Raw genomic sequence first — 17803 nt, 5'->3', positions numbered from 1 at the left:
TTTCAAGAACGAGTGGACTAAGTATAAACCCCTTCCGAAAACCTGTGGTGGGGGGCTGGAGGGTGACCAAATAAGGAGTCTGACACTTTATAAGTATGACCCAAAGAAGCTTCTCAATGAGAAAGTTTTGCAATTATCTGGGCTCTCTCCAGCGTCCCTTCACATCGAAGAGTCTTTAGGTGATTTTCTTCTTTCGGTCTCACTCGCTTTCATCATTGTGGCGTCCGCGTGTGCTAACTTTTCTCTGCTCGCAGATAGTATCATCATGAGCACGCGCTCGGCTATGCGGAGGATCGCGGCCCAAAACAAATCACGAAAGGGGGGTGAGATCGCCAGTTCCTCGGACCCGAAAGGGAAGGGCAAGGCAGTTGCGAGTGCCAAAGACTTGCCTCCGATCCCACCTTCCTCGGTTCCTTCCAAGACACTCGCGATTGCCACTCCTGATGGGCAACAGTCCATTGCCGTTGATAGCGAGGGTACACCTTCCGCCCATGACGATCACCTTGGCTACAACTCCTCGGAGTTAGATCTGGGTTTAGATGAGGCTAGTGGGGGCCATGGGATCGACCAGGGAAGCCCCGGTCCGCCTGAAGAGCGATCTAAGAAAAGGAGGCGATCTCCACTCAAGAAAGGACAAGGGCCCAAGTCCAAATTGGGGCCTAGCGATAAGGGCAAAATGAAGGAGCCCGCTGAGGCCTCTCACCCGCCTCCAAAATCGCATAGCCCGAGCGTGCTGAGCAGGATGGCTAAGGAAGCCGCAGATAAAACTAGCGTTAACGAAGATCGGGACAAATTTTTGAGGGTGGCGCAGCTCGCCACATGTTGGGAGGATAGCCGGGCATCTCTTCGAGGTAATGTGCCGCCTCCCGAATGGCAGGATATGTCGAGCTCATCGCTGTATGGCGAGGCCGGAGGGGATACCTTTGCAGTCTACAATTCATTCGTCTCCGTTCGTGATCAGGGAGCACTTGTACCGAATAACCCTATTCGGCTTGAGGAGTTCGCAGCCCACTCCCTGGTCCAGGTATTTCATCGGTTGGTTTCCTTCGACCTCCCCTCTTTTGTGCCATTCATTGCTTTTGGTTTTGCAGGCCATGACCTTTCTTCGGAGCTTAAGCCTCAAATGCACCCATATCAGAAGGTGCAAGATCTGAGGTCTCAACTGGCCGAACGAGACGAGACAGAACGCAAGCAGGAGGATAACCTGCTGACCTTGGGGGATGAGGTGCAAAAGTTGCGAGCCGAGCTCGATGTTGCCAAGAAGGAGAAGGAGATGCTTCGTTCTGAGCAAGAGGTGGCCCTGGCAGAGGCCAAGAAAGAGGCGTTCGAAGCCGGACGTGAGGTCGGCCTCATTGAAGGCCACAAGCATGGGTTGGAGGAAGGCCAAGCTGGTCGCATTCTGGTTGAAGAGCATCAGCGAGCTTTGGCCGATTCCCGGATGTCTGCGGTTCGTGATTTTTTAAAGACTGACACCTTCACGACCGCTCTTGAGATAAAGTCTGCGGACTCGTTTGCCAAGGGCTATGAGACCTGCCTGTCTCAAGTCGAAAAGCTCGGTGGCTTTCACGAGTCTTTTGACCGCAGCAAACTTGACATCTCGCTTGATGGCGACCTTCAACCTCTTCCTCCGGATCCTGAGCTGAAAGACGATGAATTCATGGTCCTGAGGGACGAACTGGAGGCAGAAGCTGACGCCTGATTAGTCCCGATTCTTCTATTTTTGTGGTAGGATTTTGAGCTGATTGATCCACATGTAAATCCTAGAAATTGTTAGGACACCATTTTTTTGTAAACAGGAGGGTGGGGTGGAAATTTTGATAACCCCTGTATATGACATTTTGTGGAATGAGAATGAACTTTTGTCAGCTCGCTTCCTCTACTATATTTGCACATTGTGTTCTTTCAGCTCGCTTCCTCTACTATATTTGCACATTTTCTTTCAATTCGCTTTTTGCTTGTGTGCGTCTTTTTCAGATCGCGTATTGGACGCGTCTCTTTCAGTTCGCGTATTGGTTGAGTGCGTCTTTTTCAGATCGCATATTGGACGCGTCTTTTTCAGTTCGCGTATTGGTTGAGTGCGTCTTTTTCAGATCGCATATTGGACGCGTCTTTTTCAGTTCGCGTATTGGTTGAGTGCGTCTTTTTCAGATCGCATATTGGACGCGTCTTTTTCAGTTCGCGTATTGGTTGAGTGCGTCTTTTTCAGATCGCATATTGGACGCGTCTTTTTCAGTTCGCGTATTGGTTGAGTGCGTCTTTTTCAGATCGCATATTGGACGCGTCTTTTTCAGTTCGCGTATTGCTTAGAAAGCGAGTAAAGACAGTAATGTACGCACGAATGTAGGCACAAAACAGATGTGAGCGCAAAAACAAAGAAACTTTGATAAATCTCGTTGTGTAAATTACAAGAGTTGTAAATACTCAATAATACAATATTTAAAATGGATGCGATCTTCCTAACCTTTGAGAATATACAATTAACAATCTGCTAGAACTCTCCCCGTGTAGTTTTGTTCGGTCTTATTGTTGATGGCCTTTTGCCGGCCTTTTGTTCGAGTTGACGGCCTTTCACAGGCTCCTTGTTCGGTCCGTTGATGGCCTTTCACAGGCTCCTTGTTCGAGTTGACGGCCTTTCACAGGCTCCTTGTTCGAGTTGACGGCCTTTCACAGGCTCCTAGCTTCAGGCGTAGAACTTCTTCAAGTTCTGTATGTTCCAAGGGCGTGGTAGATCGCGACCCTGCATGTATTGCAATCTGTATGTACCCTTCTTTCTGATCTCGGTCACTTTGTAAGGGCCTTCCCAGGGTGGCTCCAGCTTTCCTACATGTTTTGACGCCTCCACCTTCTTCAGCACGAGATCTCCTACCTGCAGCTGGCGGGGTCGGATTTTACGATCATGGCTCTTCATCATTAGACCCTTGTGATGCAGGATTCGGGCATATGCAGCCTCTCTTTTTTCTTCGATAACAGTGAGGTCGAAGCTTCGTTTGGCTTGGTTCGTCTGGGGCTCATACTGCATAACTCTTTGCGATTCCTCCCCTATTTCGGCGGGAATGATGGCCTCAGTTCCGTACACCAGGCAGAAAGGGGTTTCACCCGTGGCAGTTCGTGGCGTTGTTCGGTAAGCCCACAAGACCCCGGGCAGTTCGTCGACCCATGACCCCTTGCTCTCGAGGCGAGTCTTCAAATGTTGCAAGATCGTTCGGTTCGTCACTTCGGTCTGCCCGTTCGCTTGAGGATTTGCAACTGCTGTGAAGTGTTGCGCGATCTTCAACTCCTTGCACCATTCTGTAATTTTTCTGTCCTGGAACTGCGTGCCGTTATCAGATATTAATATTCGAGGTATACCAAATCTGCATATAATATTCTTCCAAACCCACTTGGAGAAATATTCGACCGCTACGATGATGAATTTCTTTTGGGCTTGTGCGGGCGGAAAAGGTCCTACGATGTCAATTCCCCACTGATCGAACGGGCACGCTATCTTGATCGGTTCCAACGGTGTTGCCGGTTGATGTATCAAAGAAGCATACTTCTGGCAACTCTCGCATTTCCTCACCAAGTTCTTGGAATCTTCGACCAAGGTGGGCCAGAAATAACCTTGCCGCATCACCTTCTGCGCCAGCGACCTCGCTCCCGAATGATTACCGCAGCTTCCTTCGTGTATTTCCCGCATCACGTACAGGGCTCTCTCTCCATCCAAGCATTTCAGGAGGGGGCCATCCGTCGTTCGTTTGTAGAGCTGACCATCCAACAATGTGAATCGGGTAGCGCGAAATTTGACTCTTTTTGCTGCTTGTGGGTCGTTGGGCAGGATGCCCTCTCCAAGATACCGTATGATCTCGCTCATCCACGATTCGGCTTCTGAAACGACCTGAATTTCTGTTCCGCTCGTGAGCACCGACCGGTCGCGCACTACTGCAGTGATTTTGCGATCTCGGATTCCATCCATTGCTGCCCCAAATTTTGACAGAGCATCTGCTTTGTCGTTTTCTGCTCGGGGAACTTGTGAAAGCGAGCATCCGCTAAATTTTCTCATCAATCGCTGCGCGATCTCTTTGTACTGTGTCATGGTTCTCTCTCTTGTCTCGTATGCTCCTTCAATTTGAATAGCGATCAGCTGAGAGTCGGTGAAAACCTCTAGATCGCGTGCGCCTGCCTCATACGCTAGCTCCAGCCCTAATACCAATGCCTCGTATTCCGCCTCATTGTTCGTTACCGGGAATGATAGTCGAGCAGCTACTTCTATCTCGATGCCCTCGGGTCCTTGGATCAATATGCCCGCTCCTCCGTTATTCGCATTCGAAGACCCATCGACATGCAGCATCCATTTCGAACAAGGCCGTTCACACGCTTCGGGTCGTTCTAGGTCGCTCATTAGTTCCGTCACAAAATCTGCCAGTACCTGTGCTTTCTGAGCCGTTCTGGGTTGGTACTCAATGTCGTGCTGTCCCAGTTCTACTGCCCATTTGATTAGTCTTCTTGACGCCTCGGGTCGCGACATCACGTGTTTAAGAGGGTGGTTCGTCAATACCACTACCTTGTGCGCCTGGAAGTATGGTCGTAGTTTTCGAGCTGTAACAATTAGGGCTAGGGCCAGCTTCTCCATCTCCGAGTATCGGGATTCGGCCCCCTGGAGCATTTTGCTAACATAATACACCGGATTTTGATTACTGGCCTCTTCTCTCACCAGCACTGAGCTGACCGCATTTTCGGACACCCCTAGGTACAAGAATAAAGTCTCCCCTTCCTTCGGGTTTGCGAGCAGTGGGGGTTTTGTGAGGTATTTCTTCAACTCCTGTAAGGCCTGATCGCATTCTGATGTCCACGCGAAATTTTTGGGCTTCCGCAAGACCTTAAAAAACGGTAAGCTTTTGCCCGCCGACCTAGATATGAACCTACTCAAGGATGCGATCTTTCCCGTGAGCTTCTGCACTTCTTTGACCGAATTGGGTGATCTCAGGTTCATTATAGCTTGAATTTTTTCTGGATTCGCCTCTATTCCTCGTTCGCTAATCATGTACCCCAAAAACTTCCCACCTGTCACTCCAAATGTGCATTTGTCCGGGTTAAGCTTCATCCCGTGCGACCTCATTATACTGAATGCCTGAGAGAGATCTTTGATGTGGTCTTGTGACCTCTTACTCTTGACCAGCATGTCGTCGACGTATACCTCCATGGTTTTTCCGAGCAGATCGCCGAACATCTTTTTAACCAACCGTTGGTAGGTGGCGCCGGCATTTTTCAGTCCGAACGGCATCATGTTGTAGCAATAAATCCCCTTATCTGTGACGAAGGAGGTTTTGTCTCTATCTTCTTCCGCCAGTTGGATCTGGTGATATCCTTGGTATGCATCCATCATCGAAAAGAGTTCGAACCCAGCAGTCGAATCCACCATGGTATCGATCCGAGGTAACGGATATGGGTCTTTAGGGCAAGCCTTGTTCAGGTCCGTGAAATCCACGCACATGCGCCATTTTCCTGAAGCCTTCGGGACAAGTACTACATTGGAAAGCCAATTCGTGTACTGGATTTCCGATATATATCCCGCTTTTAGTAGCTTATCGACCTCCTGTCTGATAGCATCATTTTTGTCACTGTTGAGAGTTCTTTTTCTCTGTTGCACAGGTCGAACGGTGGGGTTGACGTTCAGTCGGTGTACAATGACCTCCGGGTCTATCCCAGTAAAATCTGATGGGCTCCATGCGAACATGTCTGCGTTATTCCGCAAGAAATCGATCATGGCCATCTCCCCTTCTTTCATGCTGGACCCTATCCTGGTCGTCTTGCTAGGGTCGTCTGTTGCGAGCTGAATAGCCTTGTATTCCTCACTGGGTTTTAAATGTTCAGCCTCATATGGTCGGGGCTCCGCGTCCTCCCTGACCTTCTGTTTCTTCGACCTCGGCTCCGCTTTGATCGACAAGTTATAGCATTTACGAGCCTCCTTTTGGTCGCACCACACTTCCCCGATTCCATATTCAGTGGGGAATTTCATCTTCATATGGTATGTGGAGATAACAGCCCGGAATGAATTCAACCCCGGCCGACCCAGTATGACATTGTATGTGAACGGGGTATCGACCACTAGGAACTTTACCATCAGCGTTTTCCTCTTCGGCTCTTCGCCCATGGACACTGGAAGCTCGATCGTCCCCAACGAAGCCACTTCACTTCCTCCGAAGCCGACCAGTGGAGTCTTTACTGGTTCGAGCCTCGCATTTTCCAGCCCCATCCGGTCCACGACATTTTTGAAAATTATGTCCGCTGAGCTCCCACTATCTATCAACACTTTATGGACGGTGAAATTCGCGATATCGAGCTTGATGACCATGGGGTCGTTCTGTTCTCCTCCATCCTCCAACCGATCCGAGCTATTAAATGAGATGGCCTCTTCACCCTCTACCTTCAGCACGAATTCTTTCTGTCTTACCGATCCGGCTGTTCGGGCGCATCTTTTCCGTGTTCGACCTGAATCTCCCGCAGTCGATCCTCCCGCTATTGTGTATATGACGCCTTTTGTGGGTGCGTTGTTCCCACCCACTGGGGGTCTATCGATCCTTGATGGGCCCGGGTTTCTGTCTCGGTCCGGGCTCCTCGATCTGCTCCTCCTTCCTCCCCCTCCGATTTTACAATTTGGGGGCACGCGGTCTCGGAAGTGTCCCTGACGAACAAGCCTTTCGATCTCGTCCTTCAGCTGATAGCACTCCTCTGTGCTGTGTCCTCTCTCTCGATGGAAGCGGCAGTACTTGTTAGACATCTTCTTGGTGGGAGTGTACCTCGTATGTCTAGGCCATTTTAGCACGTCAGCATTTTCTACCATCATCAGAGCCTTCTCCCTGGACATGGCCAAGGGAGTGTAGTTGTGGTATTTTGGCACGTACTTAGGCTCCTTCCGTTTCTCCGTTTTTGGTTTGTCATTTCCTCCTCCTCTTCCCTCATGAGGTCGTCTGGGAATATATTCCCGCTCCCTTCGTTCCGAATCTTTCATCGCGTTCATCTCCTCCTCGTCAATATACTTCTGTGCTATCGCCATCAATTGCTCAACATCATAGGGCGGATCGCGCGCGAGGGCGGAGGCGAACGAGCCCTTCCTGAGTCCATGTATGAGGATACTCACAAGCATGTCAATCCTCAACTCTTGTACCTCCAGGGTCTCGTTGTTGAATCGACCCATGAAATTTTTCAGCGTCTCATCCTCTCTCTGTCGGATGTTGAACAGATGGGTAGCCGACCTCTTTTGTTTCTTCTTGCTCGCAAAATGGAAATTGAACTTTTGCACGAGCTGCTCGTAGGACTCGATGCTCCCACGGGGTAGGTTCGTGAACCATTCCTGAGCTTTTCCCGTCAGTGTGGTCGCGAACAATTTAGCCATTATCGGGGCTGACTGTCCGTAAAGATTCATCACCATCTCAAAGGCGGCCACATGCTCCTGAGGGTCTCTCATCCCATCATATCTCTTCAAATCGGGCACTCTGAACCCGGGCTCAACGGTCTGAACGAGGATTTCGTTACAGAAAGGGGAGTTCTTGTTCTGCGCGACGATCTCCCCTCGTTTCTTCAACTCGTCGATCTGTTTGTTCAAGCTATGTATCTGTTTGCCCACACTTTCCACTTCGGCCCTGGATATGACCGGCTCTCTTCTCTTTGCGCGTCCATGGCTGCTGGAACCTGCATCGGATGATGCTGGTCGCTTACTGCGATGATCATGTTCCCCCTGAACTCTTGACTCTCTTATTGGCTCCACGTTTTCGAATAACTGCCTTCTAGCAGTTTCTTTGACCAGGGGGGTCGCTGTTCTCCTTTCATATTCTACTATAGCCTTTCGGCTTGCCTCGTCTATCATCCTTTGCAACTCATCCTGAGTGATTTGGATGGTTGCACCTGCTCCTCTCCTGGGTGTTTCTTCCTCGGCGGCATTTCTCCTCGATGAACCTTCCATAATGGTAGAATTCTCAGAAGTTTCCCACAGACGGCGCCAACTGATCCGGGTCGAATTATTCGATCTCCTGAGACGGCCTCACCGCTGTTCGACTAACTCTTCCGGAACAGGTTTTGGATCCCCTGAGAATAAAACAAGAACCGTGAGCTCGTCGGGTATGTCCCCGACAATGACCCTCCGACGCTCAAGTTAGGTTGATCGAGAGAAATGTATTCTATCTCAAAGTTCGATCTCAATAAATGTATATCAGTTACCTCATTTATGGCGTATCGGGGTCTATTTATAGTACACAGTTGTACGGCAAATACTGGGCCACGTGGCCTCATCTGGTTGATCCCATTCTAATCGGATGGGCGTCATTGTCCGGGTCTTCTGTCACCTCCTACGACCCGGGTCGGGTCCTCTGCGACCCGCCCGTTGCGAAGTACGCGGATCCGGTCGCGGAAATGACCATCCTACCCTTAATGAAGGGCTTTTCAGTCTTTTTGCGGGGGGATTATACATATACCTATCAAGGCGTCTCCATCACCTTATAGCTATTGTTCCGTCTTACTATCCTGAGGCGAAATATCTCCAAAATCCCGGCTGATATCATGGCAAAGACCGATATGAATAGGCCGGTCCCAATGCGCTGCAGCTGAGTCAGGCCGTTCTTGTGGCCTGTGAATTTTCTTGTCATTGGGATGATGAAACGATCATAGACGGGTACCCAGAAAATGACGCTTATGGGGTTGAAGACGGCGAGTGATGCTACCGGGACTTTGAAGTTGGACCAGCCTAATCGCGCGTCCATGTACTCGGCTTGCAGCAAGAACAAGTTGCTCATATTTCCGTAAATGGTGTTGAAGATGATTCCAGTTGCCAACACGGGCAACAGTCGTATGATCCATTTCAGCTCCTCAACTTGTGTGACAGTGCAAAGGGTCCATGGGTTTACCGAGCCCTTGCTATGATCCGACTCTTTCTCCACTGCTGCTGATGTAGGTCGCTCAAAATCAGGATTTCCGGATCGGGGTCGCTAGATCGAACAACCGGGTCGTGATCGCTGGCTCCCTCTTTCAAGCTACCTGGGGCGGATCCTGAGAACACAGCAAACGTCAGACTAGCCGAGAGGCCCTCGGCGATGGCCCTCCGATGCTTAAGTCAGAAAAGATGGGATCGAAAATAAGGTAACATGATCGAATTAGACCACAAATTGGCGGTAAAGTAGATAGTCAAAACGTATTCAAAATACCATAAATGAGGGTATTTATACTGGTACGGCACCCTCTGCGAGCACCACACGTGGCTCCAGTGAGGGCGCGCCACGTCACCCTCTGTTGAACCTGCAGCCGCCGCTGCTGCAACTGCCCAGTGGGCCCCACTGTGCTCAGACATAGGCTCAGTCATAGATGCAGCATGATTACTGTCTTGGGTGTGGAGCTTGTGCCAAAAATAGGGGGGGCATTTTGGTAAATATGCAAATTCCCTCATCATTATTCCCCCATTTCTCTAAGTGTCATTAATGACACTAAGGGAAATGAACAGTCACGTCCGTTGGAGGAAGCATCATGGCCGTTCAATCCACGCCACGCGTCCCCTACTGATGGTGCGTGAAGAGGCGCGTCGCTACTGGTACTCCTCTATAAATAGCCCCGCATTTGAACCAATTTGACCGCTGTGCTTAGTCGCGTTCGATCTCTCCCTGCGATCTATCTCCGAATTCCAGGTACTTTTTCCTCCTCTCTCCTTCCAGCTTTCGATATGTCGTCTGAGTCTAGGAGTGTATCCGTTCATGTGTCTGTTTCCGAGTCTGCGGCGAACTCGGAAACGAGTTCGTCGTCTGGGTCGTCCGCGACCTCCCCTCGGGAGGCAGCGGGTACGTCCCGCGACCCTACTGCTTCCGTCTCTCAATCTTCTGCTATTCCCGAAGAAGTAGGTGATTCTGATGATGTCCCTATTTTCCAAAAATATTCTGAAATGATGCAACAGAAGCCTTGGTTAGGGATAGCGAGCAACCCTTAAAAGACTCCCGTTGCCATAAAAAGAAAATATTATATCCCTGCCGATTACGATATTAAAATTCCTCGCTCCTTTGATCGTATGCATCAACCCCCCGAGGGTTATTGTGCTCTGTCCATACTCCATTTGGATGCCGGACTTCGCTTCCCCTTGCCCCGAGAAGTGAATGACATTCTAGTCCGGCTAGGCCTTTGTCCTATGCAACTATCTCCAAACTCAATCAGTCATATCCTCATGTTTATAATCGTCATGAAATACCTCGATCTACCTTCTTCGTTTGATAATTTTTGGTCCCTGTACAATATCACCTCCTCTAAGAGATCGGGCGAGACTGGATGGTATTATTTGACAGCACGCAAGGACTGCCGCTTTCTAGACGATTTGAGGTCTAACGTCGGTCCTTGGCATGATAGGTATTTTTTTATTCGACCTCCGCCCGGTCAATCTTGGGATTTTCACTTGGGTTGGCGGGAAACAAAACCCAACCCCGAAACCTTTGGGGAGGGGTTCGAGAGCGACCTCATCAATCACATTACACTGTTTTGGTACCGTCCGAAAGTACTATTACAGGAAAAGGTTTTGAAGCTCGCGGGCCTCTCCCCTGCTCCTATCCCGATCAAAAGCTCTTTAGGTGATTCCATATTCTTCATTTATCTTTTATTATCTTTTGGACAATTTCTGACGACTGATTTGCCTTCGCAGAAACTGAAGTTATGCTAGCCAGACTTGCAAACAAGGCGAGAGCTAAGAAGGGGACTCTTCCTCCTTCCGTTGATCGCGAGTTGAAAGAGGCTGCAGCGGCTGCCAAGGCAAAGCCTAAGACCCGGGCCGCGACCCCAACTCCTTCCCCCCACGCCACTGCCTCCGAACCACAATCGACCCCCACTACCACTAGGGATCGTACCCCAGACGAGCAAGTCGAGGTGGTAGAAATCTCTGAAGAACCGAGTCTGAAGAGAAAGAGGGGGAAAGAATCCATCCCTAGGCCTGAGCCCACGCAACTCACTGAGAGCCAAAGCGATCCTTCCTCGAGATCGACGAAGCAGGGCAGACTCGAGGCTAAACTTGCTGCAGATCGGGTCGCCGAACCCGAAAATAAAAGGAAACTCGCCGCTTTGGAAGAAAGTTGGCAAAAGATGAGGGCAAAACCCAACCCCGAAACCTTTGGGGAGGGGTTCGAGAGCGACCTCATCAATCATATTACACTGTTTTGGTACCGTCCGAAAGTACTATTACAGGAAAAGGTTTTGAAGCTCGCGGGCCTCTCCCCTGCTCCTATCCCGATCAAAAGCTCCTTAGGTGATTCCATATTCTTCATGTATCCTTTATTATCTTTTGGATAATTTCTGACGACTGATTTGCCTTCGCAGAAATTGAAGTTATGCTAGCCAGACTTGCAAACAAGGCGAGAGCTAAGAAGGGGACTCTTCCTCCTTCCGTTGATCGCGAGTTGAAAGAGGCTGCAGCGGCTGCCAAGGCAAAGCCTAAGACCCGGGCCGCGACCCCAACTCCTTCCCCCCGCGCCACTGCCTCCGAACCACAATCGACCCCCACTACCACTAGGGATCGTACCCCAGACGAGCAAGTCGAGGTGGTAGAAATCTCTGAAGAACCGAGTCTGAAGAGGAAGAGGGGGAAAGAATCCATCCCGAGGCCTGAGCCCACGCAACTCACTGAGAGCCAAAGCGATCCATCCTCGAGATCGACGAAGCAGGGCAGACTCGAGGCTAAACTTGCTGCAGATCGGGTCGCCGAACCCGAAAATAAAAGGAAACTCGCCGCTTTGGAAGAAAGTTGGCAAAAGATGAGGGACGAGCGACCTGCTTCTGCCTGCCGTGCTGAGATGTCCGGAGAAAAATGGTTACCGGATTGGAACATCTCCAAGAACAGCAGCGTCTTGCGTACCTTTGCGGGGCAAGATTCCTGGGAGGTCTACAAAGCTGCTTGCCTGGAACGCGATCAGGTCATCCTTGCGCAGACCTCCCTGACTTCTCTTGAGGAGCATTTTGCGCACAACATCGCCCAGGTACTTTATTACTTTGTTAACTGCTTCATCAGCACGCACTCACCTTTCGATCCCATGTAGGCCATGGCTTTCGCACACCATATCACCCTGCAAGGCTCCATGTGGAGGCATGACAAGATCCAGATTGAGGGGAAGGCCGTGGAGATGGAAAGGAAGATACTCGAGCTGCAGACGGTGGTCGAATCCCTGCGTGCAGAGAAGGGGGAGCTTGTCTCTAAGCTGGGGATTTCCGAAAAGGAATTGGAAGAGACTAAGCGAACAGCCCACACCGATCGGGTAGCTGCTTTCGAGTCCGGCAGGGAAGAAGGATTAGCCGAGGGTCGAGATCGGGGCATGGCTGAGGGCAAAGCTTCATTTCTACAGAGCCAGGACTTCCAAGGCATGATGAAAGAGGCTCGGCTGAACGGTGCTGGGGATTTCCGAAAAGGAATTGGAAGAGACTAAGCGAACAGCCCACACCGATCGGGTAGCTGCTTTCGAGTCCGGCAGGGAAGAAGGATTAGCCGAGGGTCGAGATCGGGGCATGGCTGAGGGCAAAGCTTCATTTCTACAGAGCCAGGACTTCCAAGGCATGATGAAAGAGGCTCGGCTGAACGGTGCTCGGGACTTCCTGAGATCCCAAACCTTCCGAGCAGCCGTGGAAAACCAAGCCACGGAGCTGATGATTGAGGGATTTGAAAAATGCCAAGGACAAATCCAGAAGCTCAACGGACTGGCCGAAGGTTTCGATCTCGAGCAGTTGGATGTCTCCCTAGACAGAAACCTCGAGCCTTACCCCACCGGCCCTGAACCAACTGATGCCTTTCCGGAGTTCCTACCTTTGATGGACGATCTTCCTCCTCCATTTCCTATTTCATGATGCTCATGGGACAACTCCTTTTTTGTAATTTTTTGGACGATTACAGCGGGTATCCCCCCTGTTATTTTTGTAATTATCACGACCGAGGTCGTTTTTGTCGCCTCGGGAACATATATGAAATTTTACGTTATCCATGTTTATTGCCTTTTTTGCTAATTGCTTTCCATGATCAGGAATCCTGCAATTACATCTCCTATCGTGATCATTTAGGGTCACTTATGAACCTTGGTCGGTTAAAGAAATCCTGCAATCTTTTGAGATCGCTTATGAACCTTGTTAGGTTAAAGAAATCCTGCAACCTTAATCTTTTGAGATCGCTTATGAACCTTGTTAGGTTAAAGAAATCCTGCAATCTTTTGAGATCGCTTATGAATCTTGTTAGGTTAGCACAAGACTTCCCAGATTATGTACGCATGTAACTTAGATGATGACCTTTTATAGGTCGCCCTTTTGAGGCGGGAATGTCTTTCATAGACAAGTACACAACTCCCTTTTGATCGTCTTTTTTAGACGAGTACAAACCCTTCACAGCAAAATTCTCACGACTAAGCTTACAAGCGTTTCAAGCATAAAACTTTTTTAAGTTATGAATATTCCATGGTCGCGGCAAGTTCCTTCCTTCAAAATCTTGGAGTATGTATGTCCCTTTCTTCCGGATTTCCACAACTTTATACGGGCCGTCCCAAGTCGGATCGAGTTTTCCCACATGCTTAGATACTTCCACTTTCTTTAGCACCAAGTCTCCGACCTGGAATTGTCGTGGTCGCACTCGACGATTATAACTCCGGGTCATCATGCTTTTGTAGCGCAATATTTTTGCGTAAGCGCGATCCCTTCCTTCTTCAATCACAGTCAGATCAAAGGCCCGTTCTCGGGCGTTCTCTTCTTCTGTGTATTGAGTGACCCGAGCAGTTTCTTCTCCAATTTCTGCAGGAATAATTGCTTCACTCCCATATACTAAACAAAACGGGGTCTCTCCGGTCGCCGTTCGCGGGGTCGTCCGATATGCCCAGAGAACCCCAGGCAATTCTTCGACCCATCCCCCTTTCGCTCCTTCCAACCTGGTCTTTAAGTGTTGCAACAGGGTTCGGTTGGTGACCTCTGCCTGACCGTTCGCTTGAGGGTTCCCAACCGCTGTGAAATTCTGCTGGATTTTCAACTCTTTGCACCACGCCATGATCTTCTTTCCTTGGAACTGGGTTCCATTGTCTGATACAAGAATGCGGGGGATTCCAAACCTGCAAATGATATTTTTCCAAATAAAATTGATTACCTCTTTCTCCGAGATCCTGGCGAGAGCCTCAGCCTCGACCCATTTGGAAAAATATTCGACCGCTACAATCAGGAACTTCTTCTGTGCCACCGCTTGGGGGGAAGGGCCCACGATATCTATCCCCCACTTATCGAACGGACATGCGACCTTAAGAGGTTCGAGAGGGGTCGCTGGTGAGTGCAGCAGTCCAGCATACCTCTGGCAACTTTCGCATCTCTTGGCAAAATCCTTCGCATCCTCCACGACCGTAGGCCAGAAGTAACCCTGCCTCAAAATCTTCTGCGCCAGCGATCTCCCGCCTGAATGATTTCCGCAGCTGCCTTCATGTATTTCTCTTAAGACGTACTGCGCTCTCTCCGCATCCAGGCATTTCAGTAGAACGCCTTCCGGGGTTCTTTTGTATAGGTCGTCTCCGATCATGGTAAAACGATTAGCTTTGAACTGTAATCTCTTTGCCGCAATCGAGTCCTTCGGCAATTCTCCATACTTCAAGTACCTGACAAAGGGTGTTTTCCAAGACTCCTCCGCCTCAACCAGGTGGACCTCTGCCTCTTCAATCGTTGGTCGAGTTTTCACCATCACTGTGATCTTTCTTTCTTTAACTCCCTCGACCAGCGACCCGAACCGTGACAATGCATCCGCACGCATATTTTCGTCTCTCGGTATCTGACTGATCGTGCACCGCTCAAATTTCTTCATCATCTCCTTTACTCTTGCCTGGTATTGCGTCATGGACCGCTCTCGTGTTTCGTACGTACCTTGCACCTGCATTGCAACGAGCTGTGAGTCCGTGTACACATCTATTTGCCTTATGCCCCCATCGATTGCCGTTTGCAACCCATGAATCAGAGCCTCGTATTCGGCTTCATTGTTAGTGGCCGGGAAATCTAACCGGACCGCAATTTCGATCTCGACTCCCGCTGGTCCTTGCAGATAAATGCCCGCTCCTCCGTTCTTTGAGGTCGATGATCCATCTACATGTAAAAGCCACTTTTCCTCCTTTTGTGGTTGATCGCCCGCGAACTCGACCAGAAAATCGGCGAATACCTGCGCCTTTATCGCGTTCCTTGTCTGGAACTCAATGTCAAACTCCCCCAATTCCACGGCCCATTTGACCATCCTGCCCGATGTATCCGGCTTCGCCATAACCTGTTTCAGAGGATGATTTGTTAGTACAACAATGGGGTGGGATTGGAAGTAAGGTCGCAGCTTTCTCGCCGTAATCACCAAAGCTAGCGCCAGCTTTTCTATCTGGATATACTTTTTCTCTGCCCCCTGCAACATCTTACTCACATAGTATACCGGGCTCTGCCTGCCACCTTCCTCGCGAACTAACACTGAGCTCACTGCATAATCAGAAACAGCCAAATACACGTACAACTTTTCCCCCACCATGGGGTAAGAGAGCAAGGGTGGAGTGGTTAAATATACTTTAAGCTCTTGGAGAGCTCGTTCACATTCTCCGTTCCATTCAAAATTGTTAACCTTTCTCAAAATTTTAAAGAAGGGTAAGTTGCGATCTGCAAACCTGGCGATGAAACGGTTCAGCGAGGCGATCCTCCCTGTCAGCTGCTGCACTTCCTTTATAGATTTTGGTGATTCTAGCTGCATAATTGCCTTGATTTTTTCTGGGTTCGCTTCAATGCCTCGTTCGCTGACCATGTAACCTAGAAACTTGCCACCCCGCACCCCAAAAGTGCACTTGGACGGGTTCAGCTTCATTCCATATGATCGCATGATATCGAAAGCTGTTCGCAAGTGTGTCAAATGATCGTCCTCCTTCTTACTCTTGACCAGCATGTCATCCATGTATACTTCCATCGTGTTCCCAATATGGTCCTTGAACATGCGGTTAACCAATCTTTGGTAAGTTGCTCCTGCGTTCTTTAACCCGAATGGCATTACATCATAACAGTATACTCCCTTTTCGGTTACGAACGCAGTCTTTTCAGCGTCTTCCTTTGCCATGAAAATTTGATGGTAGCCTTGGTACGCGTCCATCATACTAAAGAGCGCGCACCCTGCCGTTGAATCCACCAGCAAGTCAATCCTTGGCAGCGGGTATGGGTCCTTAGGGCATGCCTTATTAAGGTCCGTGTAGTCCGTGCACATCCTCCATTTTCCTGCTGCTTTAGGGACCACCACAACATTTGATAGCCAGGTCGTATACTGGATTTCTCGAACAAAACCGGCACGCAACAACTTGGCGACCTCTTCTTCAATTATCTTATTCCTCTCGACCCCGAAAACCCTCTTCTTCTGCTTCACTGGTTTGACCTGCGGGTCAATATTTAGTCTATGAACAATAATTTCGGGATTGATACCTTGAAAATCTGAGGGGCTCCACGCGAACAGGTCGTGGTTACTCCGTAAGAAGTCGATCATCATCGTCTCCATTTCTGTAGTCATCTGCGATCCAATCCTGGTCGTCTTCTGGAAGTTCCCAGAGATCAACTCTACCTCCTTATATTCGCCCGAAGGTTCAATCCTTTCCATCTTTCCTCTCTTTGCCATCTCTCGGCTTGTCTCCTCCTTCCTTTTTTCTTTCTTTGACTCCCCCTGCTTCACAGCAAGATTATAGCACTGCCTTGCTGTTCGTTGGTCGCATTTGACTTCCCCAATTCCCTGTGGCGTCGGGAACTTCATCTTCAGATGGAAGGTAGATACCACTGCTCGAAACTTGTTCAATCCTGGTCGTCCCAAAACAACATTATACGCGAATGGGCTATCAACGACCAGGAACGAGATCATGCATGTCTTCCTCTTGGGCTCCTCACCTAGCGACACTGGCAGCTCGATTACACCTTCTGGGATGACCTCATTCCCTCCGAACCCAACTAGGGGTGTTCGTACGGCCTTTAGTTTCACATCTCCCAAATCCATCTTCCTTAGGACATCACTAAAAATAATGTCAACAGAACTGCCATTATCAATTAATACCTTATGTACCTGGTAGTTCGCAATGTCCATCTTTATGACCATAGGGTCGTTTTGTTCCGCCAGGTCAGCGCTTAAGTCCTCGTCACCGAAGATGATGCTCTCCTGCTTTTCCACATGCATCATTAGCCCATCATGCTTACACCTGCTTTCTCGAGCGTACCTTTTCCTTGCTCTACCGGAATCTCCACTTGTGGGTCCCCCCGAGATGGTATGGATGACACCTTTGTTAGGAGCGTTGTCTCGAGCTCCACTCGCCCCCGCTTCATCCCTCTGGAGCCTTTCCCGGCTTCGCGATCTACTGCGTTCTCGCTGCTCTGCCCTCCTATCAATCAAGTGTCTGAAATACCCTTGTCTTATCAACCGTTCAATCTCGTCCTTTAGTTGGTAGCAATCCTCCGTATTATGCCCCCTATCCCTGTGGAACCTGCAGTACCTATTCGAGTTCCTTTTTGTACGAGTATCCCGCATCTTCTCTGGTCGCTGCAGGAGGTCCTCGTTTTCCACCATCATCATCACCTTTTCTCTGGTAGTCGTCAGCGGGGTGTACCTATGGTAACGAGGCACATAAGGTCCTTTCCGCTCGCGATCTCCTTCCGCCCGTTGTTTTCCTTCTCGCGATCTTTCTCCCTTCACCCTGGTCGGATCTCTAGACCAGTAGTTGTCCTTCATGGCGTTCATTTCTTCCTCATCGATATATTTTTGGGCCATCTCCATTAATTGCTCCGTGCCCGTAGGCGGATCGCGGGCGAGCGCTGATGCAAAAGG

At 49.6% G+C, this 17803-nt stretch overlaps 1 protein-coding gene across 1 annotated transcript; it reads right to left on the bottom strand.

The window, feature by feature from the left end:
- On the bottom strand, positions 2681-7939 carry LOC105171171. The gene has a single exon (XM_011092197.1). It carries the CDS (start codon positions 7937-7939, stop codon positions 2681-2683), a length of 5259 nt encoding a protein of 1752 aa, XP_011090499.1.

The sequence above is a fragment of the Sesamum indicum genome, linkage group LG9 (genome assembly GCF_000512975.1).
Source record: "Sesamum indicum cultivar Zhongzhi No. 13 linkage group LG9, S_indicum_v1.0, whole genome shotgun sequence".
NCBI lineage: Eukaryota > Viridiplantae > Streptophyta > Magnoliopsida > Lamiales > Pedaliaceae > Sesamum > Sesamum indicum.
The sequence above is the reverse complement of the archived record's forward strand: the minus strand, read 5'-3'. Positions and strand labels throughout refer to the sequence as shown.

Excerpts from the sequence above, each read along its gene's own strand:
- LOC105171171 (XM_011092197.1), bottom strand. The coding sequence starts at position 7,939 with ATGGAAGGTTCATCGAGGAGAAATGCCGCCGAGGAAGAAACACCCAGG.